A 25,973-nucleotide genomic window follows, 5' to 3' on the forward strand; every position below is an offset into this window, starting at 1 on the left:
TATCTTTTATCGTCATGATTCTCATTCAGAGTTTGCTTTGTGTACAATTCCCCAAGGGCACGGGCAAAGAATAGAAATCTAGGAGGGCCCAGGGAAGCTCTTTAAAACGATACGTGTGAGCTACGATACTTAACAGTCTGCAAAAGTGCATCGCATGCCTCAGTATCAAGATAAGATAAGATATCCTTTATTCGTCCCACACTGGGGAAATTTACAGCCTCCAGCAGCAAGAATGTATGTAGAAAGAAGAAAGAAGAAAAAAACAACAAACATCTTTCAATTAAATGCAATATGAACACAAAATGGATAAATCGCAGTACTATTTACAATTTTCCTTCACATCATTTAATTATTATTATTATTATGATTGTTATTTTTTATTCATCAGCCTGACAGCAGTCGGTAGGAACGAGCGTATCAGGCCGTTTCTCATCATGACGTGCGTGTGCGTGTGTATGTGTGCGTGCGTGTTGGTAAGGGTAGATCCCGGGAGGTTAGTTGATCGAAAAGTAGATCTTCGATCCAAAAAGTTTGGGCACCCCTGGTCTAAACTATTTCAAAATGAATACAATTGTGTGCAGTTAGCCTTGTAAACACTTTTATTTTTACTGACAGTCATAAAATTGTGGTGATGAAATATAATTTTGTGATAAAGGAAGCACGTTACAAATAACGATGACAGAGTGACAGACTGGGCCGATCTGAATAAGGTCCTTCTCTGTCCAATTTTAAAACTCATCTCAAGACACATTTTTATTCTTTGGCTTTGGACTCAGCATGAGGTATTGTTCTCGTGTTTTATGATGTGTGCTGTATTTGTGTTGGTAGTAATTAATTAATTACTCATTTGATTCATTGATTGGTTAATTTATTAGTTAACTGCTTAAGGTTATTAATTGATTTAAAATGTATTAATTTGGGTTATTCACTTACTGTTTTCACTGTCTTTGTTTGATGACGCCACATGTTACAATAGTGTGGCTTTGTAGTAAAAGAGTGTCAGTACTACTCTCGACTGGCCTGCCAGCAGTCCAGAGCTGTCTTCCATTGAAAATGTGTGGTGCCCCTACTGAAAAAAAGAAAAACAAAATAAAAACAAGAATGCGGTAAACCAGTATGGTTTTATTATGTTTTTGTGCTGGTTTTGCTGTTGCGGGGGGGATGTTTAATGTCTATTCATTTGAACATTGAACTACGAAGTCTTAGTAGTATAATTAATTAAATATACCGTATTTTCACGACTATTCGACGCATCGTACTAATGGCCGCAGTCTCATTAATGGGTGACATTTCTGTATTTTACACATACACAGGACGCATCGTACGAATAGCCGCAGTTTTACAGTGGTAAAACATACGCCAGCTTAAACATACGGCATGCATGCGCGCACTCTAACACGTTAGCTTGAAGCATACGGTAGCATGCCAAGACATACAGATAAGATAAAAACACGTTTTTAAAAAGGCAACGAAAGCAGAACTGAGTTCAGGTGTATTTTATTTAGCCATCTCCCGTGTGAAGCTTTCCCACATTTGAAAGTAAAGAACAGAGCGAAACATGGTGACAGCGCGTGTGTGTGTAGAAAGAATTGAACAATTGTGCAAGTACCGTAATCCATCAAAAACGCCGCGTTCCCTCTCGTTGTTGCGTATTGTGGCGTAACTCGCCAAGTGCTGCCTCTCACTCTTTGTAAAGTTGTGTTTGCCACCGATCATCCAATGTTCCCATGCCGTTCGCAACTTTACTTTGAACGCCCGGTTGATGCCAATGTCCAGCGGTTGGAGTTCTTTAGTCAAGCCTCCGGGAATAACGGCAAGCTCATTTGCTTGACTTGTTTTTTCACCGCTGCTGTGAGATGGGCACGCATGCCAAAAGCATAACCGGTGGCTTTAAGTTTGAACTGAGCTTCGTAGGCGTGTCTTTTTGTTGAATTTATTTTCAGGGGTTCTTAGAAACCAAAACCGGAGTTGTTTTGCAACAATGCACATTGCCACACGCTATACAAGTGTTGGTACTGGCTTGAGGCGTCCACTTACACGCCCACCCTTCACCATTGGTGGACTAGCTTGTCTGTCCTCTCTCTCCCTCTCTCCCTCTCCATATATGTATATATACACGCCCACCCTTCCCTGATTGGCCGACTTCTTTCACAGTCACTTCCGCCTTTTCTCTATATAAACAGCGTGTCGGCAGTCAGTCAGATTTTGGAACTCAGCGCATATAAAGGATGCTCCGCACCATAAGGCGTCCTGTCCATTTTGGAGACAATTTAAGACTTTTAATGGCGCCTTATAGTCGTGAAAATACGGTAGGTTGAAGAGGAATGAAAATTATATTTATATTTTTATATTTTTAATGTCCCAACTTCATTGGAATTGGGTTTTGTACACACTGGTTATTATTGTACCTGTAGCTTCAAGAACAGTCAGCTATAGCTAATTAGCCCAGGAGTAAACTCAGCGTAGCGTAACATCGTGTAATGTAACATCGTGCATGGTCCAAAAGATAACGTGCTCTGTTGCTGCCTTGAAAAACAAAAGACTGCATGACTGCATTTCAACTTTGTAGGACAATGCAGAAAGTATTTAATGCCCTTAATTTTATCGTACCAATGTAACATGTAACTGTGTTACGGCAGTAAAAACAAACACTGATCATGACAGAGAAAGGGAAAAGAGAGTCATACCTTGTTCTGCCATCATATGTGCAAGGCCTTGAAAAGGCCACAGAGAGAGGAAGGGGGGGAAAAAGTGAAAGAAAACACTTGAGCACATTTTCAATACACTTCGGTATTGTGATGAGACATGTTTTTCCAAAGAGGGAAAGCATGACATCAGGACACACTGACAGTTAACACAAAGTTTCCAGTTTCTTCTTCAAAAGAAACATCTGAAGGATCAGGATAAGTTGCAATTCCCCGATTTTACTAACCTGCAGTTAAACTTGTTTGATTACAAAATTTTACTGTGTTCTCCAGTGAAACCTGGAGGTGGGAAAATAAATAAATAAAGGGAAAAAAATCTCCTTGAAAAATACCTCTTCATGAAAATTTATAAATTTGCCATGTTGCTTGCTGCATCGCTGTCAACTAGTGATGGGACGAGCGACACTGGTGCGTGAGCACAGTGCCGAGAGCTCGAGAGTGAAACCCCGTATCGGTGCGTGTACTGCTTTAAGAAAGAATCACGTGACCAATACAGGAACTGAATCGTTTGAATGTGCTGTGCCAAATTGTGTTAATAAGGACACAAACTGGGTCAACACGTCGTGGGTTTGTTGGCTGGAGTTTTGCGAAATTATGGATTGTTCTGAGAGGTTTTCTCCAGTATGGAATAATTTTGATTATCCTTTGTAAAAATCTTGTAAATATTTTTCTCCTTTGAGCATTGTTTATACATTGTTTTATACATTTGTTTTTTTACGGTGGCGCATTGCACCCACTTTATCAAGTGAATGACCAGTTATACATATGATAGTCAGTTAAAGAGCCTTACAGTTGCCTTATTCATTTTATCTTATTATTGCGAGATCCTCCACACTTGAAGTCCAACACGCTGCTTGTCAGAAGCAAACACACCCAGAAACCAAGACCCTTTACAATATTGGAAATGGAAACAGAAAACATATCCACATCTGCATCAACTTTCATTTAAAACTCTCTGCTCACTATCGTCATCTGAACCATGTGAAAGAGTATTTTCTGAGGCTGGGGAGCTGGTGTCTAAGAGGAGAAATCGCCTTGGAGCAAAGACACAAAAATTCATAAACTCATCACTTTTTTGTCTTTTATTTCACATGATTTAACAAAAACTTTCGACACAAGTTAAAAGTCTGAATTGTAACTCCAGTTTGCTATATTTTACAGACCAACTCAGTTTAGCATTTACACAAACAAGGAATTTCTTTACCTGCAATGATTTTATAACTACTGCAGGGGTCACTATTGGGTGACCAACACAGTGTCAATACAGTGCTGACACAGTATTGCGAAGTGGGTCAATACACTCCTTGAGGTATCATCGTCCCATCACTACTGTCAACCAATCAAATGACAATGACGGCATGGCCCTATTCTGATCCAGATGGCTCGCACTTTAGCACCACCTCAGAGTTCTGAAAAACAGTTCTTCTGTAACCACATTAGACCCCCAAACGTCTAATGGAAAAGCGACCACTCGTGGCAGAGTAAGACCATCTTGGTGTGGAAAGCGGGCTCATTGAAAAGTGTGCGGCACAGTTCTACAAATTCTAGAGATTCTTATTATGTATGTATGCATAGACAGTAAATGTTCTACCCAGATTTTTAATAATGTCAGTAGGTTAATATATACCATACTAAAATCCCTCTATTAGTGGCCTATATCACTCTTTTTTTATAATCCTTTTTCCCCCATTCCAACTCACCTGGTGTTTTGCTGCTGCCCTCTGAAACAAAAGATAAAGAGACAAGCAAAACAAATCAAGAATTAGACACACTCTTATATGACTTGCATGTTGACTGTCATGCAAATAACAGCACTCCTCATCGTCCATACAAATGGCTGGCAGTGAGCGCAGACATGTGTATGTTTGGTACCCAGCAAAAAAGACATTGCAGTGAGCAGTTCAATCACAGAACATAACTACAGTGTCCATAATTTGGGTGAAAATAGAGTGAAAACTTGCTTTTGCTTTTCTTTCCTGTGTCTGTCTTTCTTTGCAGACAATTCACCTCATGTATCAGAGTTTGTAACAATTATGCTGACGAAAAAGCGGAAGAGAAGAAATTCAAAATAAAGGACATAACATCATCGATTCAAGTTAAGATGATTGCAAAATATGAATAAGTATACAGTACCGGTACATACATGCATTGAAGCGTGTGATGTCAACATACAACAAAAAAACCCAGTCAAAATACAATTATTTCCAGGTAAATCAAGTTACTTCAAAATAATGTGAAAGGTAATTCTTAAAGATGCATTTAATTTCCTTGGCTGGGACGAATGGGGTGTGTGTGACTTAATATGAACACAAGCAGATGGAAGTCAATCAGATATGCATTAACTATTCATTAGTTTTTAAATGAAAACTAGTGTAACGGTGTCAAATTACTTGGTCAAATGGTCATCTGTGAGGTGTGTGTGTGTGTATGTGTGTGTGTAACTGAATCTGCTGTAATCTCTTGAAAAAAGATTCCCTTCCCTATTTTTTAGTTACTCAGGTGAGGAGTTGCTCACAAAATTTCTTGTTGTCCAGTGACATCCGCTCCTGCGCTCTTGACCTGGGAGTGGTATCACTTTATTCTATTCAATTCAATTCTATTCAAAAGATAAGAAAAGTTGCCACCAAAATCTTTAGCACGTGGTTTAAAATAGGAACAGGGGAAAGTAACGACTGAGTTTGAAAGGCCAAAGAGTGAAAATATGCCATCAGGCATGATTTGTATTCCTACAGAGTAGGGGCTTGACAAAACTGACAGCTCGTTCCACAGCTTTGGGGCTGCGACTGCAAAAGCTCGGTCCCCCCTGAGCTTTATCCTGGTTTTGGGAAAAGCAAGGAGAAATTCATCGGACCACTGAAGGGACCTTGCAAGCACCTGTGGTTGCAGCAGGTCTGAGCGGGTCACAAGGGTCGCGGCGCATGCTGGAGCCTATCCCAGTTGTCTTCAGGCAGAACTGGTTGCCAGCCAATCGCAGGGCACACATAGATGAACAACCATCCATGCTCACACTCACACAAAGGGACCATTTAGAGTGTTCAACCAGCCTGCCATGCATGTTTTTTGGAATGTGGAAGGAAACCGGAGTACTCTGAGAAAACTCACGCAGGCACGGGGAGAACATGCAAACTCCACACAGGATGGTCAGAGCAGGATTCGAACCCTGCACTTCTGCACTGTGAGGCCAATGCGCTGACCAGTACCACTAGGCTGAGCGAAAATAAATAAATAAATAAATAAATAAATTTAAAAAATCTAATGTTTGCTAATTTTGCACGCAATACTCTAATATTCTGTCCCTCAGCATTGAGTAATGTATGTGGTGCTGTTTTCTGTTACTTTTAGTGACTTAATCTGGAGTTGTATCACTTTCTCTTCTCTGATCAATTTTACTTATCCAGTTCAGCACTTCTACTAATTTCCTCTTTCTGACTTCATTAATTAATCATTGATTAAAGAGTACCAGAGCTCATCTTGTTCACACTGGTCCTAATCGGATATGGCTTTCGCAGCAAGATTGCACGGCAGAGCTGCACGCACAGCACTTACTCCATGTGTCATCTAACCAAGACACAATCCTAAATGAGTTGTTTTTAAAATAAACCACTTCATCATTGAATATCATCTCATTCAATGAGGTTATCAACTGAGAGAATTTGTACAACTGTACATTCCAATTGAATGTTGCTTTCGTGGACAAAGCTTCTCCTTCTGTGCATTTGATGTACTTTATTTTGTGATGTGCAATTCATACTTTTTTCAATTTCAATTCATAGCCGAGACTCGGAATGTCAACTATTATGGTAGAACCTTACATGCTGCAAGTGTCACCATCAAGCACACTCCCATCAGAAACAGAGTCCCTATGGTGTGGTTTGTGGGTGTGTGTAGCTGTTTGGCATTCATGGAAAATTGCCACTCGTCGGACTAGTGATAACAACTGTTCATTACAGTCTCCTGGGTGTTTCGCGCAGCAACTAGCTTTAGGACAACATCATGAAAGATGCGGCAGACAATCAAGGAGAAAATAGCCACAACAATAACTAATTTTACCAAATAATTATGTCCCCATTGTGCCAAAGTGCAATAGATAATCATATCTATGCTATGGGAAGCTTAAATAACATGATATGACCCCTTAATAAAACACTAAAATGTCTACTCTACGGCCATGTTTGAACTTCCCGAATGGAGTGATCAGCCAACCGATTCTGGAAGGGAAGTTGGAATAGTGTGGTGTCCTGTTTGTGGAATTGAAAGAATGAGTGTAGATATGCCTGCGTGGGTTTTCTCCGGGTACTCCGGCTTCCTCCCACATTCCAAAAACATGCATGTCAGGCTGATTGAACACTCAAAATTGTCCCTCGCCGTGAGTGTTCGTCTCCGTGTGCCCTGTGATTGTCTGGCAACCGGTTCAGGGTGTCCCCCGCCTATGGCCCGAAGACAGCTGGGATAGGCTCCAGAACCCCCGCAATCTTTGTGAGGATAAAGCGGACCAGAAAATGGATGGATGGTTCATAAAGGGTTTGCAACATCCTTAAGCTACCATCCAAGCAATGTGTTTTCCAGAAACATCCTTGCTTCATTCAACAAGACAATGCCAAGCCACATTCTGCTTCTGGGTTACATCAGCATTGTTTCATTGTAAAAGAGAGCGAGGACGAGACTGGTCTGCCAGTAGTCCAGACCTGCCTCCAATTGTAAACGTGGCACAATATGATGCAAAAAATATGACAACTGAGACCCTGGACTAGCGACCAATTGAAATTGTACATCAAACAAGAATGGGAAAGAATTCCACCAACAAAGCTTCAACAATTTGGGTCCTCAGTTTGAAAGAATAAAACAAAAACAATACAGATATCTTGTCTTCCTAGTGTAGTCAGTTGAAGATAGAGTGAAAAGGATTTACAAATGTTTGTATCATGTCTTCCAACTTCATTGGATGGGGGTTCATACATGCAAAGCAGTACGAGTTTTCTTTCAGAACAAGAATATTTAAGTTTTGTATTTTTATGGTTTGTAAAGAAATAGTGTATTGTAGTGTAAGGATACCCATGGTCAAAGTAGACTCCAGGAAGAACACCTACTAAAGAAAAGCTAATGAGAATCCAAATAAATGAATAAAACTGAGGTTAGTTATAGTTTGCCTTACCTATTGAGACAAATTAGGCAAACATTTTTCATTTGTCTGCACTAAAAGACCTCTTCAAGAGATTAACTGAGTCAAAATGAGTTTAGAAAACATTCTTAATCAAGTGGAAAATGTTCCTTCGAAAAATCATTATCTTGTTGCTGATGATTTCGGGAAGAAATTTTATCTGTGCTGTATGTTACACATACGGTACATTTGACAATAAAGTTTATCCAATCCAATCCAATTTATTTTAGGAAAGAGTTTGTTGACTCAAAGATGCGTAACAAAGTCTATTGATTGTGACTAAGCAAGGCTTTTTTAATATGAACAGGGAAAAAAACAGAGCTGATTGAATCAATTTCAAATGGTCTCTCAAGATGTTGAGTTCGACATACACCACCAGCCACAGCATTATGTACCCGAACAAAATTATTCAACCATCCATCCATTTTCCGAACCGCCAATCCTCACAAGGGTTGTGGTGCGTGCTGAAGCCCATCCATGCCGTCTTCGAGCAGTAGGCGGGGGACACCCTGAACTGGTTGCCAGCCAATCGCAGGGCACACAAACTAGCAATCATTCACACTCACATTCACAGCCTGGACAATTTCGAGTTTTACATTCATCTAAAAAGGACAACCTCACAATATCCAATAAAAATACAATAGCGGTATCGTATTTCCTGCCTTCACAATGTAGTGAGAGAGAGGTATTAATATGCCTATTATTGGGTTGTACCTTGAAGAACTCTCCTGCATTATTTTAGCAACTGTTCTGCTGAATATCTCAGGCAGCTCCTGAGTTATAAATTGCAACGTGCTCGTAATGCTTTGACTGGTCGGTGTAAGCAAGCGAAAGTGTTTTGTGTTTGGACTGCAGGGAGAAATCACATGGGAAGGTGAGGTTGTTGAGGAAACTGGGAGCAGGGGGGATTTTCAGCAGTGCACCACTGCAGTTCCCAGCACAAAAGATCGTGATATAAAACACCTGACATCTTGTGATTGGATAATGAAAAGGGGCCTGGTGAGCTCCATTCTCTCAAGGGGCATCCTTATCAGTGACTGCAGAAGCAATGTCATGAGAGTGTGTTGTACTGGCTAGCAGCATTTAGATTAGCTTTCAGATTTTGCATCTCACACGCACACACGCACGCACGCACACACACTTTCTCTACACAAATGCATGCATGAGGGACAATCACAGTGTGATCCTGGCAAGCCCACAAATTCAAATAACCCACGCGCCTGCAACACTAGCTGAAACAATCCTTTGAATACCTTTTTTTTCCCTACATTTTACATTTGAAGTGTAATTGTAACATATCATTTCTGTTGCGATAGTGCCGTTACAAATACATACTGTGAAAGGACAGAGTGTTCATGTTGATTATTTGGATTTGACTTCTCGCCTATTTGTTATCAAATGATAAGCCCCGGATAACCCAATAAAGCTACAGGCAGTACCGCTCATAGTGCAGGGGCATTTATAAGGTCAGATGCAAGGACAAAACCATTAAGAAGACGGTTAATCAATCAAATATTTGGCAAACCACCTAATTTCCTCTCTAAATTTTAATTCGTCGACAGACGTGTTTGCTTTGTGTAAATTGCTTGTGTGAATTCCAGTTTTTGTTACAGCACAGCCGCACCCAAAATTTACACAATGATATATTTAATGAGGAAGAATGTCAGGTGTGTCCTGTGTGTTGGTGGTGCTTGAAGACAGCGTCGTGGTAGGAATAAAAGTATCAGTACTAGCGGTGATAGATGTAGTTGTGGTCATCATCTAAATCAGGGGCCTCAAACTCATTTTTGTCGCGGGCCACATTGAAGTGACCATTTTCCTTTATGACTGTGAAAGCATTTAAATAAGTCAAGAATCATGGTTGATTCAACAATTGTTTAAGTTACTGTCACGAGGGGGTTGGTAACAAGAAAATGCTTCCAATATCTCTCATATTTATGACACACGAGAAGTTGAAATTTGGGTCCAGATTTTAACAATCATGGTAGAAGTTGACATGCTTGATTTGTTTCCGTGGGCCACATAAAATGATGTGGCAGGCCAGATCCGGCCCCGGGGCCTTGGGTTTGACAACTGCGATCTAAATCGCAGATCTTGCCTGTCACATCATTTTATATGGCCCGTGAAAGCAAATCAAACACATCCACATCCATGATGCTTGCTAAAAGCTGTATCAACATTTCAAAATCTCCTACATAATAAGTTGGAGAGGTATTGTAAGCATTTTATTGTTATCAAACCCCTCATTACAGTCAGTCAACCCTTTCATGCACCCTGTAACCTGATAACATGAGAAGATGTCCACTGTAGTAACCGCTGTCCCTGAAATGGTTAAACCAGTCAGGGGTGGGCAATTATTTTTTGCATAGGGCCACATGAGAACCAGAAAATATTATGGAGGGCCGGATCAAAAGGGTGAACTAAATTCAACATAATATTAATAGGATTTCTTCATTTAAAAAGCAGTATTTTGCATTTTTGGCACGTTTTTCAGGCTTTAAGAGTACATTATTCCGTCGTATCGAACGGGATTTGCTTGACTTGGCGCTACTGCGGGCTTCCGTATCGTCTCACCCTTCCTCCCTATGCTCTGCAACTTCAAGTAACTGTGCCACCTGGCGTTGAAGTGCCTGTCATTACAAGTCCAAATGAAATGAATGCAGTCATTGACATCGAACCTTAATTGTGTACCAACGTTCGGCGGGCCGGATTAAAAAGACCAACGGGCCGGATTTGGCCCGCGGGCCGTAGTTTGCTCACCTCTGCGCAAGTTATCCTTTTTGGGTTTCACTGTCAAAACAGCCCTCAAAGGGAAACAGTCACTACAATGTGGCCCGCGACAAAAATGAGTTTGACACCTGATCTAAATAGAATTAACCCGCTTGCATCCCGCGCCCAGATTTGACTTGGCACCCCCCCTCGCCACCCACTTAATTGTGAGGTTAGTTGTTATCCCAATAACTTCATCAATACAGTGGATACGACAAAGAATTCTAAACATCCTCATTATTTTTAATGGATTCTGGCCACATGGTGAAGGTGAAACAGACCAAAAAGTAAGGTTTGTTACCTTCTGTGCAGAAGCGGCCCTTGTATTCTGTTTTGGAGCAATCGCAGACTGGTTGTCCGTCCACCACTGTGCATGTGCCGCCGTTCTCACACGGGTTCACAGTGCACCACCCCTCAGACTCCAAGGGCACTTTAAGACTTCCCAGGAACAGAGGTTGAGACTTGCCATATTTCAGGTCTGTGATTGTGCCCTTGAAGGGCTGCATGTTTCGCACTGTGGGCAGTGTGAGCGCACCGCCGCGGATATCCTGCGGCACTCCACCCAGGAACAGGTCACTCACGATTTTCATGAACTGGCGCTGAGGACGCACTTCATCCGCTTTGGCCTGTCCATCCAGTGCAAGAACGGTGCGCAGGTTACACCTGCTGAGAGTCGCAAAGTGCCAATTGTTGTCATCCACCCTTCTGTCGGACACAACCGTCGTCTCGGCACAGTCGATGCTGAAACGGAGCTGAAGTCGACCCTCGACCACAGACAGCTGCAGAAAGTCACAGTAGCCCCCATCGTCAAAGTACAGCAGGAGCGCCTCTGAGAATTCTGTCTTCAATTGGAAGCTGAGGTCACCACGGATGCTGGCATCCCAGCGGAGGTAACGAGCCCACTGACCTGGTGTGCCTAAAAATTGCAGTCCCATACATGTGCTGAGGAACAACTGCAGCTTGATAGAAAAACTTAGGAGATCCATTCTTGCAAAAAATATAGTAATCCAACAGGATGTTTGATTGGAATTGGTTGGACTGATTTGGATTTTTTTAAATTGATAATTCAAATAAATATTGTCTCGCTATTAAAAAAATGTATCTAAAGGGAAAAGGGCAGTAACAGGATAACAGTCGTTGCGGTTAACAGTCTTGAGGCCGATCACATTGGGAAATTGTCGAGTAACTGGCAGACATTGTTTTCCTCCTGAGGGTCCACACAGGGAGAGGAGGTAATGTTTATTTTTTTTTCTTTATTTAAAAAAAATAAATTACACTTCTGTGCACATACTTTCAAGATTCATGGTGCAAGGTTCCTGGTGGAAACAACTCCGCTGGCTATACTATGAAGCAGAACTTTCTCCTTCATGTTTCACCCTGGGAGATTACGCAGATGTGGGATCTGCCCGTCACTCTTTGATCCATTACTGTCAAAACAGAGAAAAAGTGGAGGTCACACAGGGTCAAAAGCAGCACATATCATCAAACTTGCTTCTAAACCTCATCATATAACCATAAGTTTTGGTCAGATGTTTTCAAATATGTATGTTTTTCATCCAGAAATGAATTATCCAAAAGAAAACTATTATCTGTTTTTTTTTCTAATTCCGACTTTCTACACACACACCCCTCGCCCCCCACACACACAAAATGCTAAAACAATCTTCAGATCTTTTGTTAAAAATCATTCTCTAATTTAAACCTGATATCACAGAAACAGGGCATGGCATTGTTGTAGAAATTAGGCTGTCATTTTTCAAATGCATTTGGCCACAAAAAGAAAATAAAAATGTTTCAATGGTTCTCGACGGTTGTTTGCATCCAACATAATACATAAGCAAAATACGAGCACAGGCCATTTTGAAATATGCACTGCACCCCATAGTCTCTCCAGGGTGTCCTTGATCAACCGGGGGCCTCCTCCCTGTGGGTCATTAGGAGGCCCTCTGCAGAGGCAGAGCACCCTCGGGCTCTTCTTAATGCGGAGGAACAGCGGCTGTACTCTGAGCATCTCCTGGTATAACCCGGCTTTTTACGCTATCTCAAAACACACATACCCAGAGCTTAAATCTGGGCAAATATCATTCACCCCAGGCGCCATGATATCGAGGAGCTTTACATCCACCTCAGCAAACCTCAACCTCAGAGATAGAGGGGGCCATGTCAGTCCCAAGACTCTGCCTCCTCAAAGAAAGGCATTTGGGTGGAATTGAGAATATCTTGGAAGTATTCTCCCGAACCATCCCAAGTTCTGAGTCGTGGTTAGCAGCAGCACTCCATCCCCACAATAGTCAGTGTTGGTGTTGTTCTCCTTTCACTTCTTGAGATTCTGGTTAGTGGACTTGAACTTTTTAAAGCATTCTGAAGTCGAACTCCACGGCCTCACTGAATGCCTCCTACACCCTAATTCTGTCCTCAGTAATCACCAAAGCTGCATTTTGCTTGGCCGGCCGGGACCCATCAGCTATCTCCGAAGTCCCACCGTTGGAAAAAAAAAGGCCTGAGGATTCATTTTCTAATTTGGCAGGATCCCTCACCAGCATTGTCCACCAACGGATTTGGGAATTGCTGCCATGGCACCACCTTGGAGCACCTTTTCCTGGGTGCATCAAAAATGGATGCATACAACATAAACATCACTCAGACTGAATATCCCCCACCTCCCTGGAGATGTAGTCAAAATTCTGCTGGAAGTGGGAGTTGAAAGTTTTCTCATGGAGGACACCTAGATGTGCACTTTATAATTTTATATTGCTCTGTTTTGATTCCCTAAAAAGAGCTGTTAAAGGAGCTATTGTGTGGCAAAATATTTTTTTCACTGTTGTTGATAGACAGTAATATTGTCTGAGAGATTATGTGTAAATAACTGCTCCAAGTGAAAAATGTTCATGTAAAATTGAAAATCGAAATTGTTTTTATATCAGTAAATATTTGCATTTTGCACATACAAAACGGATCCATGATTCCATGTTGATGAGAGCATTAAAACTGGAAGAAATAGGACGAAAAAATATAAAAGGAAATTTAGAAACGATAAAAAAATGTGTGAGTAATCACGATTAATTTTTAGTGAATTTTAGTTAATTATGACATTTGCGTTTTAATTCAATTACATATTTTGATAGTTTGACAGCTATAATATATATATATATACATATATATATATATATATATGAATAATATCTAAGTGAAAAAATGGAGGCGGCAGACGGCTCACAGCTAACATGTTGTATTTGGCTGGAAGTCAATCATCTTAATTAAAATTGCTTTGATAGTGCTGCATCTACTCCTCTCTCACAAAGGTTGTTTGGAGTTATCGGTCATCTGCTGGGTAAATTAATTCCATTATTCTCATGGCAAAGCATGACTATCAGTCAGCCAGGCAGAACGCCTTTTATCTGATGATGAGTCTGGACAGACAGCTTTCGGTCCGTCCAAATGAACACAGAGATTCAGTCATACTGTATTTACACTGTAAAGGAGAGCGAGAGCAGGTGCTATTACTGAATTTCAAGCTGTATGAATGAAAGCTCCCAGGCTCCATTTTCACTGATGCCTCATTGTAGAGAGCAGAAATGCACATGAAGCTGTCATTGCAAAGGCGCCAACCAAAGGTGCATATCAGAAGAAAGCTTAATCCATCTATTTTCTGAAATGCTTATTCTAACAAGGGTCGCGTCGGGGCTGGAACCTCAACTCTCAACTGTCTACGGTGAGATGAGGGATACACCCTGAACCGGTCGCCAGCCAATCCCTGAAAAGGTCATCAGATTCTTCTTTCGAAAATGTTTGCCAACAGAGTGCAGATTTATGGAAAAAATATCGCAAAATAACTTCAGCCTTAATCACAGTTCGTTGCTTGGCTAGGTATTATACTGGCATGAAGCTGTTGTGAACACAAAAAAAAAAAAGAAAGAAAGAAAGCAACTCGCTGGAGTTGCAAACCCCACACAGGAAGACCAGTCCCCAGATTTAAAACCTGAACATCAGAACTTCTTGTCAGATATGACAATTACTAGGTTCCATGCTGCCGCAATTTAATCGGTGCATAAAAAGTTGCCGAACTATCTAGGCAACAGCTAAAAGTGTCACGTTTCCGTATTTGACAGCAGGGGGTAGGCGTTCTTGCTTGCCGCCTGCACACCTGCCACCCATTTGTAGGCGATTGCACCTGCTAGATTTAGGCGCTCCGGAAGTCAACTGACCGTATTTCATGCCGTGCCACTGCTGTTGCCCATATTCGCAAGTTATTGTTCGCTTACCATTTACGGTTGGTTACATTTTCTTCTTCCCATGGGGATTAGGCTAAGCGCCTACGTTTATTAATGATTTCTTATTCGTATTTCCTTGCCGTTTTCCGCAAGCGTTTTCTGTTGTTGCGTTTCCTTATTTTCCTGGTTCTCGTTTTTACCAGCGCTTTCTTTTATTAGACAGTGTTTTTTGTTACAATAAATATTATTGTTTAGTATAGTCCTTGTCAGTGTCTGCTATTTCGGGGATCCACCTATTTTAGTTTTCTCTGTTACGTACGAAGCAGTTCCCTTTTCCTGCTTCGTGCGTAACTTGACAAAAAGATGTGCAAAACCTTCATCGATTGCATAGTTTTATCACATAGTGACTTACAAACCCAATTCCAATAAAGTTAGGACTTTATGTTAAACATAAATAAACACAAAATAAAATGATTTGCTCATCATTTTCAACCTATTCAATCTAGTAGTAATTTATGATGGTAAACTGTCGTATTGTTTTGAGGTTACGAATGTCAAACAACGACATAATTAGCATGTCAGTTGTTTATTGTGCTAAAGATCTTACATTTGGACTTGTGTTACCCATATTCGTCTGCTATAAATGACTTGGACTTCTACTACTGGATACACTCATGAATAATAGAAAACCATAAACATGTAAGACAACAATAATCTTAAAACTTATATTAATAAAAGGGTGACACGGTGAACAAGTGGTGAACACTTTCGTCTCACAGTGCAGAGTTGCAAGGTCCGATTCCGGCTCTCGCCTTCCTGTGTGGAGTTTGCATGTTCTCCCCGTGCCTGCGTGGGTGCTCCGGTTTCCTCCCACATCCCAAAAACAGGCATGGCAGTTTAATGGAACACTCGAGATTGCCCCTAGGTGTGAATGTGAGCAAGAATGTTCGTCTCTGTGTGCTCTGCGATTGACTGGCCACCAGTTGAGGTTGTCCCCCGCCTGCTGCCTGATGACAGCTGGAATAGGCTCCAGGACCCCCCGCGACCCTTGTAAGGATAAAACGGATCAGAAAAGGGATTGATGGATGATTCGGTTCTCTTAAAAAGAACTGTCATGCCCATCACAAGTACTAGATGCTTGGGTCTATGGCATACTGCAGTTGTATACAGGCTTGGGGAAGAACGGAATACATGTAATGACTTTACGTACTCAGGATACCCAAAACAAAGCTAACTGTTACAGTTACAGAAGAAAAAAAAACATTACAGGTATATTTATTAAAAATTGGGATGACAGTATTCCACAGGATTACTTATTCAGAGCAGAGAGAGAGGCCAGTGGCACATTTGTTCATTTGAATGCAGCAAACGTTAAATTGTCTTAGTAGGTCAAGCTCAAGGGGCCGTCACGATTCTGCTCAAAGCGGACGCTGCCGAGACGGCTGTCGTCAGGACGAGGCAGGGGAACCGGCTTTGTCGTGTCCTTCACACACATGCGGCGAGTTTGAAAGCAAAATGGAGGGAAAGGAGGAAGTGGTGACGCTATTCACTGGGACAAAAACATTGTGAGTACTGATTTATTTTAAATATCGACAAAAGCAAGGATGGAATGTCAGAGAGCTACGGTGTCAGCCACTAGGATGGAGCTTGCTGCTAGCCTCACGTAAGCTTCACCCTGCGATTTAAAATCATATTAACAATAAAAGTATTGAATGTAGTATTTGCGACAAAAATGTTTACGTTCTTACCTGAAAAATATTTATGGGGAGCGCCAAAACAGTTGATTGGTCAAACTATCCCTTTGTGACCATCCCCAATTTCCCCCAATTTGTGATTTCTATTAATTATTTAGATTGCAATTAATTTCTTTATTCTATTTTTACAAGAAAAAAAAAGACTGTATTCAATGAAAAAAAAAAAATTTAGAAAATGATGATGAACAGTATCCCCTTCCCCCGAGGCGCAGACCAGTACCGTTCCAGGGGTCATTTGGTACCGGCATGCACAGAAACAATAAATAACTTACATTACTTCTGTTGTATTTGTTTTGAAATCTGAAACATGTTTTGTTTTGAAAAATTACCAGATTCTTTGTTACATCCATCTACAGTATGTCACTCTCGACGCAGGTTAAGACGCGCTTCTCTGTCACGTTACAGCTAAAATGAAACCCAGGAGCTAGCAAACTGAGTAAAAAAAACAAACGTCTTTGGGAAGGGGAAAAGGCCCAGCAAGGAGAAAGAAGAGGAGCCTATGACTTCCAAGTAAAAGAAAGCTACATTTAATAGACAGTATCGGGAGTCCTACTTAAAATATGGATTTATCCCAATGGGAGATTCCCACGCACCAAGCCCACTCTGCATAACATCCATGGATGGTGAGTTGTATTTTTCATGCACTTTGTATTTGCGGTTTATCTTATTTTGAAGGTGCATTTAAACGTTACCATAGCGACCAGAGTGTGTTGCGGCTAGATAGGAGTTCCTCAGGTCATGATTGGTGTTTATTATTATATTTAGAAAATACCACAGTTTTCATACAGGTCATATTATTTTGTTGCATTTATCCACAAAGGCCGGTCCCTGAAAATATTGCCCGACATTAAACAGGTCCGTGCGGCAAAATACGTTGGGGACCGCTCATTTAGAGCTGAAATTGCAATACTGCGAAACCTTGATTTGCTTCCTCCAATCCCATCAGAATATGATGGCTACTTCCCTGAATATATTTATGCCGGTTTGTTCAGTCTTCTTCGAAGAATCCAACAATCAGACATGTAAAACACTTCCAGCCAATGTTTCACTGCTCTCGTTCTAAGAAAGCCAAGCACTCAAAACCACTCTGCCGTCTGTCCCTCACCCATTTCTGCTTAAAAAGCTTTTACGGACTGTCACAAAAGGTTTTTCTAAGTGTCACTCAATGATGTGACAGGGCAGCTGTCACTCAGTTGGGAGAGTGGGTCATCCAGTGACCGAAAGGTCGTAAGTTCAAATCCTGACTGTCCGCTATCCAACTGTCCATGACCAAGACTTTGTAGCCCGAAATTGCCTCCAGGTCAACGTTGTGAATGAGAAAGTATTCTCGATTTACCGCATTTACCACAAAGAAGTATAAACGATGTACGTGTGCCCATCTCTATCCGCAGTATTTTAACAGTGGCATATTGCTTCCTTCTTGTATATTTTCTGTTAGCATAGTATCAGCTAATCACCTGCTATTTTCCCCGGAGCTGTGGCTTGAGGGTTGACGTGCCCAGGGGGGGTTGTTACATGTGTGCGTGCTTGCCTTTGCTCGCAGTATGTGGACCGTCGGGGGTTAAAAGGCTAAACGGCATGGATCATTGTTTTCAGTGAAAGGATCTTTTGACCAGCACCGCAGGGACGAGTCCACGTACACACACTGACAAAAGGCAACAGCACTCTGGATTCTATTAACAATCACAAGCACTGTCGAGGTTTTGTGTGAGAGAGAGAGAGAGAGAGAGAGAGAGAGAGAGAGAGAGAGAGAGAGAGAGAGACAGAGACAGAGAGAGAGAGAGTGGGGGTGGTAAGTGTTTGTGTGCGTGTGTGTGCTTCAGTGTCACGTGCACTCACAACAAAAAAATAAAACCTGCCAGCGGGCCCTCTTGTATTTAAATGAATGCTACTTGACAGTAATGTTACAGCAGGTGACTCGATCACATGGACAAAAAGCCGCAGCAACGCAGAGCTCAAATGCGGCAACAAAATATCCCCCACCCGGAGTATTTGAAACCTGAAAATATTGTCAACAATCTCTTAATTGATCCGCAGAATTCGATTATCGTGAGGGGAGACTATTCAAATTGCGTATTTGATATTTAGTATATTTGCTGCAGTGGGATGATGTTTTATCCGGAACTGACAGTAAATGGGAGGAGGAGGAGACGAGTGGAAACAGAGAGCGAGGGAGGATGTTCCACCTCATCCACTCCCACTCAGGCAGCTCATGAACCGCCCAGACATCAGCCATCCCTTCCTCTCTTCTCTTCATCACGTTGCTCGAGGAAAAACATTTTGGTCGAAACACAGCTGCTTTTAGCCATTACACCCCCATCCCCCCGCCGCCAAATATTCACATGTTTTTAATAGTTGAATTATCTGTATGTCCACAGATTTTAATCACATCTAAATTAGTGTGGGTCTATAAAGTTTTGACTTGGTTAAAATTGCAATCTCACGGTATCCAAAAGGGTGTCAATAATCTGCCTGTCCAACACCAAAACATTTCAGACACACAGCAGCGTATAATTCGGAAGCAATTTCAGGTGGATCAGGATCTATTTGAAACAACATTCACATTCAGGGTCGATAGTTCCATATCAAGGAGTCGTGAATAACGGATCATGATCATTACACAAATGATGGCATCGGTACAAGGATCATTACTGGACTCAGCATTACATTGCACTCTTGCAAGGCCTCGACTCCCGATACACATGCATATTCTCATGTTCATGTCAAGCAAAGCTCCTGAGGTTACCAGCACAGTGACAACAGCACCTTTCATGATTATGTAGGCTATTATGGTAAAAACATACAACTTCCCCAAGGATAAACTGTATGGCAATGGAAAGAATGCAGAATATATGTCATCCAGCTCAATTTAGAAAATACTTTAGTATCTCAACCCGTATTGTTTTGTGTTTTTTGTTATTGTAAACTATCCTTGGGTGTCTTGAAAGGCGCTTATAAATAAAATGTATTATCCATCCATCCATTCTCCGAACCGCTTGATCCTCACTAGGGTCACGGGGGGCGCTGGAGCCTATCCCAGCCATCTTCGGGCAGTAGGCGCGGGACACCCTGAATCAGTTGCCAGCTAATCGCAGGGCACATAGAGACAAACAACCATCCACGCCCACAGTAACACCTAGGGACAATTTAGAGTGATCAATCAGCTTCCCATGCATGTTTTTGGAATGTGGGAGGAAACCGGAGCACCCGGAGAAAACCCACGCAGGCCCGGGGACAACATGCAAACTCCACACAGGGAGGCCGGAGCTGGAATCCAACCCGGTACCTCTGCACTGTGAAGCCGACGGGCTAACCACTGGACTACCGGGCCGCCCAAATGTATTGTCATTATTATTATTTTATTGAAATTTAGTATTTTCTAAATGTTGGAAATTCTCTGCCAAAAATGGTGGTTCTCTTGATGGGGAAATAAGCAAAGGATTCAACCATTTTTAGGGTTGTTACATAAATAAATAATGTTACATAAATAATCTACACAAACAAGAGTACTATGACATAATATCAGTACACCAAACTACCAAGCAAAATGAAGCAGTTTAAAAAAAAGGGTCGCAAACGTATTCCCTGGTTTTCTTAACCTTTAATTAGCAAATTAAAATCATCCAAGACAAATGGCAGCATATGTGAACGCAACGAGAATGCACCGGTGTGAGGATCTCGGCGAGTACACGCGTGGGCGAAACGTGTTATTTTCCTGCTGTTCTGCAGGCGGGACACGCCTTCTTTGGGTTGTATGGTTCTGCTGCAGCACCCTTCAACGGCATTACATCACCCCCCGTTAGAGAGCACGAACATTACGCGTACACACACACACACACACACGCGCGATCATATGGCTAAATATGCACGCGGGCATATTGGAACGAATTATACACATGACGACACGCAATCATTGCAGAGATTAAAACATGACATAAACGGGCCGACGAGACACACGCACACGTTTTACACACAAGCGCGCCCCAAAATTCACGAACCCCCCCACCCCACCCCCGACAAAAGAGCCATTTACGTAACACCTTTGCGTCTGATTGAAATAGCCTCCTAATCGCGTTTTTTTCCCCTCTCTCATATGATAGCAATGGAAAAACCAGACGACGGCCATTTATCTCGTTCGTTTTGCGTATTCATTAATATCATGTGGGGAGTCTGTAAACACGAGGCGCAGACGAGATATTTCACACGCGATGGTAAAGCGCACACGTCTCGAAAAAAACGAACAACGACAGATGACGAAAGGAGCACCTTGATCTAAATCCGAGCAGAGCAGTCGTCTCAATCCCGTTTATTTGACTTTCCACGCCCTATAGGGATTCGTGTTACCTTGAGAGCCCTTGACTTTTTGCGCTTGGTTTGTCATCACAGTTAATCACCTGCCAAGCAAATGATAAAACAGCACGGTCAAATTTCCTAAATACCCGATGACGCCCCATCAAAATTAGATTTATACATACGCGCCGAAAGGCTGTAAATCGCACATTTCAATTTCACGGCTGGCAACTTCTCAAGATTGAGCACACGTCCACAAATATATCAATCGATTGCAACTCGCACGGCAATGCAGCACTTGACACAGCTCGAGCTTGGAAAATCGCTAATTGGGGACATTGTACGTGTACGTCATAGACGGCCAGAAGCTTGTTCAACTCATCGCTATCCTATGAATGTTTAATTCAAGTTCAAGGATGAAACACCTTTGGCCCTTTGACAGGGGGGGGGGGGGGGGGGGGGGGGAGAGAGCACACTGTGGTCCACGCCCATTCCCGAGCTCTTCTGGAAAGAGCCTGATTGGGAATTCCCTCCGCATAAATGCAAGGAGAATCTTACATCTTAATCCGATTAAGTCTTCAAAATCGGACACAGAAACCTGCAACAGCCACACATCAAAATAAAGTTCGGTGGGCGTCCTCTTAACGTTGCTTATTCTCACTAGTTTAGACCTTGACATCAGTTGAAAAAGACCCCCCCCCCCCCTTCCTAGGGTGTTTGATGGAACGGCGAGGCCTCCTGCGTTATTTTTCGCAGGTAGACTTTCTCCGGCGCACCAAATTAGGGCCTCGTCGCCGTTTAAAATATGACATCCCGCACTATAAATGTAAAAAAAAGAAGGACAATTTGCATTTATATTTCCATTGCTTAATCGGTTATTTGAAGCTGAGCCAACGAGAAGGCCGAAACCTGCTCTTCCGCGCTCGCTGAAGGGAGGAAACAGAAAGCAAGAAAAATGATCAACGATTGGCGCATCATGCAGCATGGAACGCAGATTATGTTGAAGTAGAAAACGCATCGTTTATCAACCTCCGTTGCATGAAACGTTATTTTAGGGAGGTAATTTTTTTTTAAATCTGTCTTTTAAATTTTTTTTCCAGACCACACATGCACTGGACGTGCAAGACGATCAGTGTTAATTGCGGGCTGCCTTGTTAAAAAAAAAACTCCATATGCATATCGTTTGATTTCATTCTTATTTAGACACAGTCTGCATGCAAACGTCATTGATTAAAAAAAAAAAGATAATTTCCCTTGTGTGATTGGATGCCCGGAACGATTGCAGTTTCTTGCACGGATTCTGAAAAGTGCGCAAGCATGCGAGATTTGGAGCCGCAGGAAAACGGCGCATAAATGGAGGAACGTGACGGATTTTACAATTGCTGCCGAAAGATGGTCGAGTCGCTGTTTGCAAAGCATGCTCGGATGATCGAAATATATTAAATTAGTATTTACATGCAGTGCGTTTTTTTGCGCACGAGCTTATGTGTTTGTGTGTGTGCGTGTGTGTGTGTGAGAAAGAGAGAGAGAGAGAGCGATAGAGAGAGAGAGAGAAGAAGGCGTGTTTGACCGGCGCAAAGGGTTGAGCCTGGCGTGTTTGTTTTACATCCTAAAGGGAACCTGACGACGAGAACGATGTGAGGACATTGGACACCGACGTTGGGGTCATTTATAATTAATCTTAAAAAAATGGGAAAAATGAAAGTTAAAAAAAAACATGTCTCCGGGTGGATGGCTGCTGTCACTTTGACGCAAAGCTCGTAATCAAAATCGTCGAGAAATTATTTTACAATTCGAAGGCATCACCTCGACGAGACGCGTGTAATTCTATCCGCTCTCGCGGATACACTGCCTCGTTTCCACTGAGGTAACATTGAGGCCAACGTGAGACATTTTCCTCTTTGAAATCACCTTAAAACGCCAACGAACGAATGAGGCGCATGTTTGCATTTCCAAAGATATTTTTTTACGTGTACAGTGGTGCGATACCTGATCGTAAGGGATGTTATTTCCTCTTTAAAAATAAAGACATTTCTTCCAAACGAAGTTCCACCTGAGAGGTTTAAATTAGATCAAAACAGCAAAAAGGTGATGTTTCTGACCTCCGACAATCAGACCAGCGAGAACATCAGAATGGTAAATCCAGTTTTAGGTCCCCAGGGAGCTGTAGTAGTTTGAAGTATATATATATATATTTAATCCTGCTTGCAGATATTGGCGCTCGTGCAGATTGGCGGGGTGGGGACCACCAGACGGTTTCGGGTTGACTCTCACGTCCCTGTCGCAGGTGCTTCGACCACGGTACACGGTGTCCGCACAAGGGGGGGTGGCTTGTCGCTTGTGTACCACTAGGAGCGGGTGCAGGCAGAAGCGCGCGCACGCACACGCTACCGCGCCCACGCGCAGCGCTCGGGCCCGCCTTTCCACCCAATAGCAGCGCTCGTCCTTTTAAAGGCGCACGGGCTCTTCCGTGAAGCCGACGCACGCGCGTCCTGATCCGTAGTACGCGTGTGGATGTGTGCCTCGGTGGGCTGCATGGCCGACTGCTGGATCGAGCCCGTGGTCGAGGAGAGCGAAATGCGGGCCCGCGTACCGCAAGCTCGACTTTCACGCTGCATGGTAAAGCCAGAAACAATTAGTTCCAGCGTGTCTTTTTTTTGTTCACTTAAATAAGATTTTTTTTAAGATTAGAAAAATACAAGCGTGCGAGGTCTAACCTGCAAAAATGGCGTTAGAAAAAAAAGCACATTATATATGATGGCTGTATTGCAGCGGTGTGAAATCACACTGCGTCATCCTAGAGCGTTTCAAACATTTTCTACCTTATTGACCTAAGAAACATTTCAAAATTTGGGTCGTGTAGTATGCCTTTCAGTTCAACGCCACTGAAAAAAAAGACATGGATGTCACATTGTGGTTGTTTTTTTCTGAGCACATAATACCTCACTATTTTTCAAAGAGCAAAATAATGGAAAATGAAAAAAAAAAGTTGCATTACTTGCCTCAGGCATTGTTTTCGCACATGACGCGCACCTGTATAAAAGCGGTTTTACTAAAATGTTTCACAATACATAAACGGCAATCCACAGGCAAGTGTAGGTTGCTTGTAATAAGAAATCCGAAAGCCTAACGATAGAACTCGTGTGTGTGTGTGTGTGTACATATACATGTATATATATACACACACACACACACACACACACATTACTGATTCCAGCCTTGTTAGTTTAAGGGCACACTTCTGATGCTGGCCAAGACATTGAAACCCGCAGCCTAACTGAAAATGCAGACGGTGTGCCAATTAAAATATTGCAAACTGTACTTAATTAAAAAAACAACCCTAAATAATGACGTTGAAAATAATCAAGGGACTTTTAAAATGTTTGTTAAAGCATACGCGCGCATGCGCACATGTGTGTGTGTGCGTGCGTGCGCGCGCGCTCGCGCATTGTTCACGTGAGTTTGTGGGGATCCATTTTCGTTCTCTCTTCTCCACCTACATTCTCCTCCAGTCTCCTTGAAAGGACACTACATTTGTATCCGGGAGAGCGTTACTGAAGGCAAAAACCATGCCGCTTGTGCGACCCATTAGGTCTAACACAGCTGACGATGGGTTGGGGCTTAGACTGGATGCCAGCCAACCACAAGGCACCCACTGTTTTAAAAAGCAAGACTTTCTTCATATGCACAATACAAAATCGGGGTGCCCAACCCTTTTTTCACTGAAAATCTGCTTTTCAAGCCAATCAACTTTACGCGATCGACCGATACCGCACGTGCACGAATACAAACAGGCACGCCCATGTACACGCGAGGATAGTCTACGGTTATTCGCAAACACACACGCATGCCATGATTAGCAACAGCAATAAGTGCCATTAACATGATTGAAACCGAAAAAATAAGTCGATGCAAGAGTTTAGGAGTTAGTGAAAATGAAAGCACTTCCTACCTTGGTGGGAGCCCTGACGCGGAAGCATCGGACGCACTTTTGCAGCGCGTGATAGGAGCTCAGGTGTACCGTTTTAAAATGCTTCTCTCGGCCCTCCAGGTTTCCATTCTTTGCCAGTGCCAACGGAGAATTACAGATGAAACAAACAGAATCATAACAATCATAATCATCGTCATAATAAAAAATAAAATATTTCGCAACAGGTCTGATCGCAAGCTGCAATTGCCGACTGCTGTGACGGCTAAGAACTTCCGGTAACGCAGGTCACGTGCTACCAGATGTGAAAGGTGACCTGCTTTTTTTCAAATACATATATCTATATATTTTTTTTTAATTTTTATCTATTTATTTGTAAAAGTGAAACCGATAAAATGCCCATGGTGCAGTGTACACTGAAAAACTAAAATATATTATAGTGTATGAAAAACCCATTTCCCTCGATAACCCAGTGAGAGACTTGGGACCATTCTGCGGGATACTGGTCGAATAGGATGGCTCCTCCTTGTGTAGCCTCCGTGGCCCACCTAAACTGTGGTGAATTTGGACAGGCTCCATAGCTTTGTTTAAATTCATAGACCACTTTTGCAAAACGCCAAATTCGTCGACAAGACGTAACTTCCGGCACAACTCGAGCGCACGCTGGTGTCCAAATTCACGCAGCCTTCGAGAACCAGCCTTCAATTCTGGCCTCTGTTTCCATGGAGACGTGCCATGTGCGAAGGCTGTGACAGAGCACATTTGTGGGCTAATTGTTTCTCTCTTCTCTTATGCCACTTGTAGCTGGCGCTAGGATTGTTTTCCAATTGGTTACCACACAACTACAATCTGTTTTATTTAAGATAAGATAAGGTAAGATAAGTTAACCTTTATTTGTCCCACACTATGGGAAATTCCATAGCAGCAAAATAGAGGTGGATGAATAAAGTGTTTCATTGTCTGAGTTTGTTATATTATGAATACGTATTCGTTTCCATGTAAACCTTGATATTTATTTTTTTCCGTGAAATCTTTTTAAGCTATGACGTTGAATATTTTCTAAACCGTCACTTTCGGTTTAGGGTGCAGTATGCTGGATGGTGCAAAATATTGCAGGAGAGCCAAAACTTGCTGTAGACTCAACAGCAAGCTCGACAG

The 25,973-nt window shown here is 42.3% G+C and overlaps 1 protein-coding gene across 11 annotated transcripts in view; it reads right to left on the reverse strand.

The window, feature by feature from the left end:
- Positions 1-23,271, reverse strand: part of nrxn3a (neurexin 3a) — a 110,373-nt gene extending 87,102 nt beyond the window's left edge. For 7 of the 11 annotated variants that reach the window (XR_007966496.1, XR_007966494.1, XR_007966495.1 and 4 more), the window contains exons 1-4: positions 22,990-23,271; positions 10,934-12,059; positions 4,406-4,426; positions 2,688-2,714 (exon numbers count right to left, since the gene is read on the reverse strand). Coding sequence is in view for 7 of the 11 variants with exons in the window: in XM_052085655.1 (XP_051941615.1) it covers positions 2,688-2,714; positions 4,406-4,426; positions 10,934-11,618 (733 nt within the window). In the remaining 4 variants the exon portion in view is untranslated. The remainder of the gene's footprint in view (positions 1-2,687; positions 2,715-4,405; positions 4,427-10,933; positions 12,060-22,989) is intronic. The other 4 variants (XM_052085659.1, XM_052085657.1, XM_052085658.1 and 1 more) reach the window with 1 other exon arrangement.
- Positions 23,272-25,973: the final 2,702 nt, after the last annotated feature.

The sequence above is a fragment of the Hippocampus zosterae genome, chromosome 14 (assembly GCF_025434085.1).
Source record: "Hippocampus zosterae strain Florida chromosome 14, ASM2543408v3, whole genome shotgun sequence".
Taxonomy (NCBI): domain Eukaryota; kingdom Metazoa; phylum Chordata; class Actinopteri; order Syngnathiformes; family Syngnathidae; genus Hippocampus; species Hippocampus zosterae.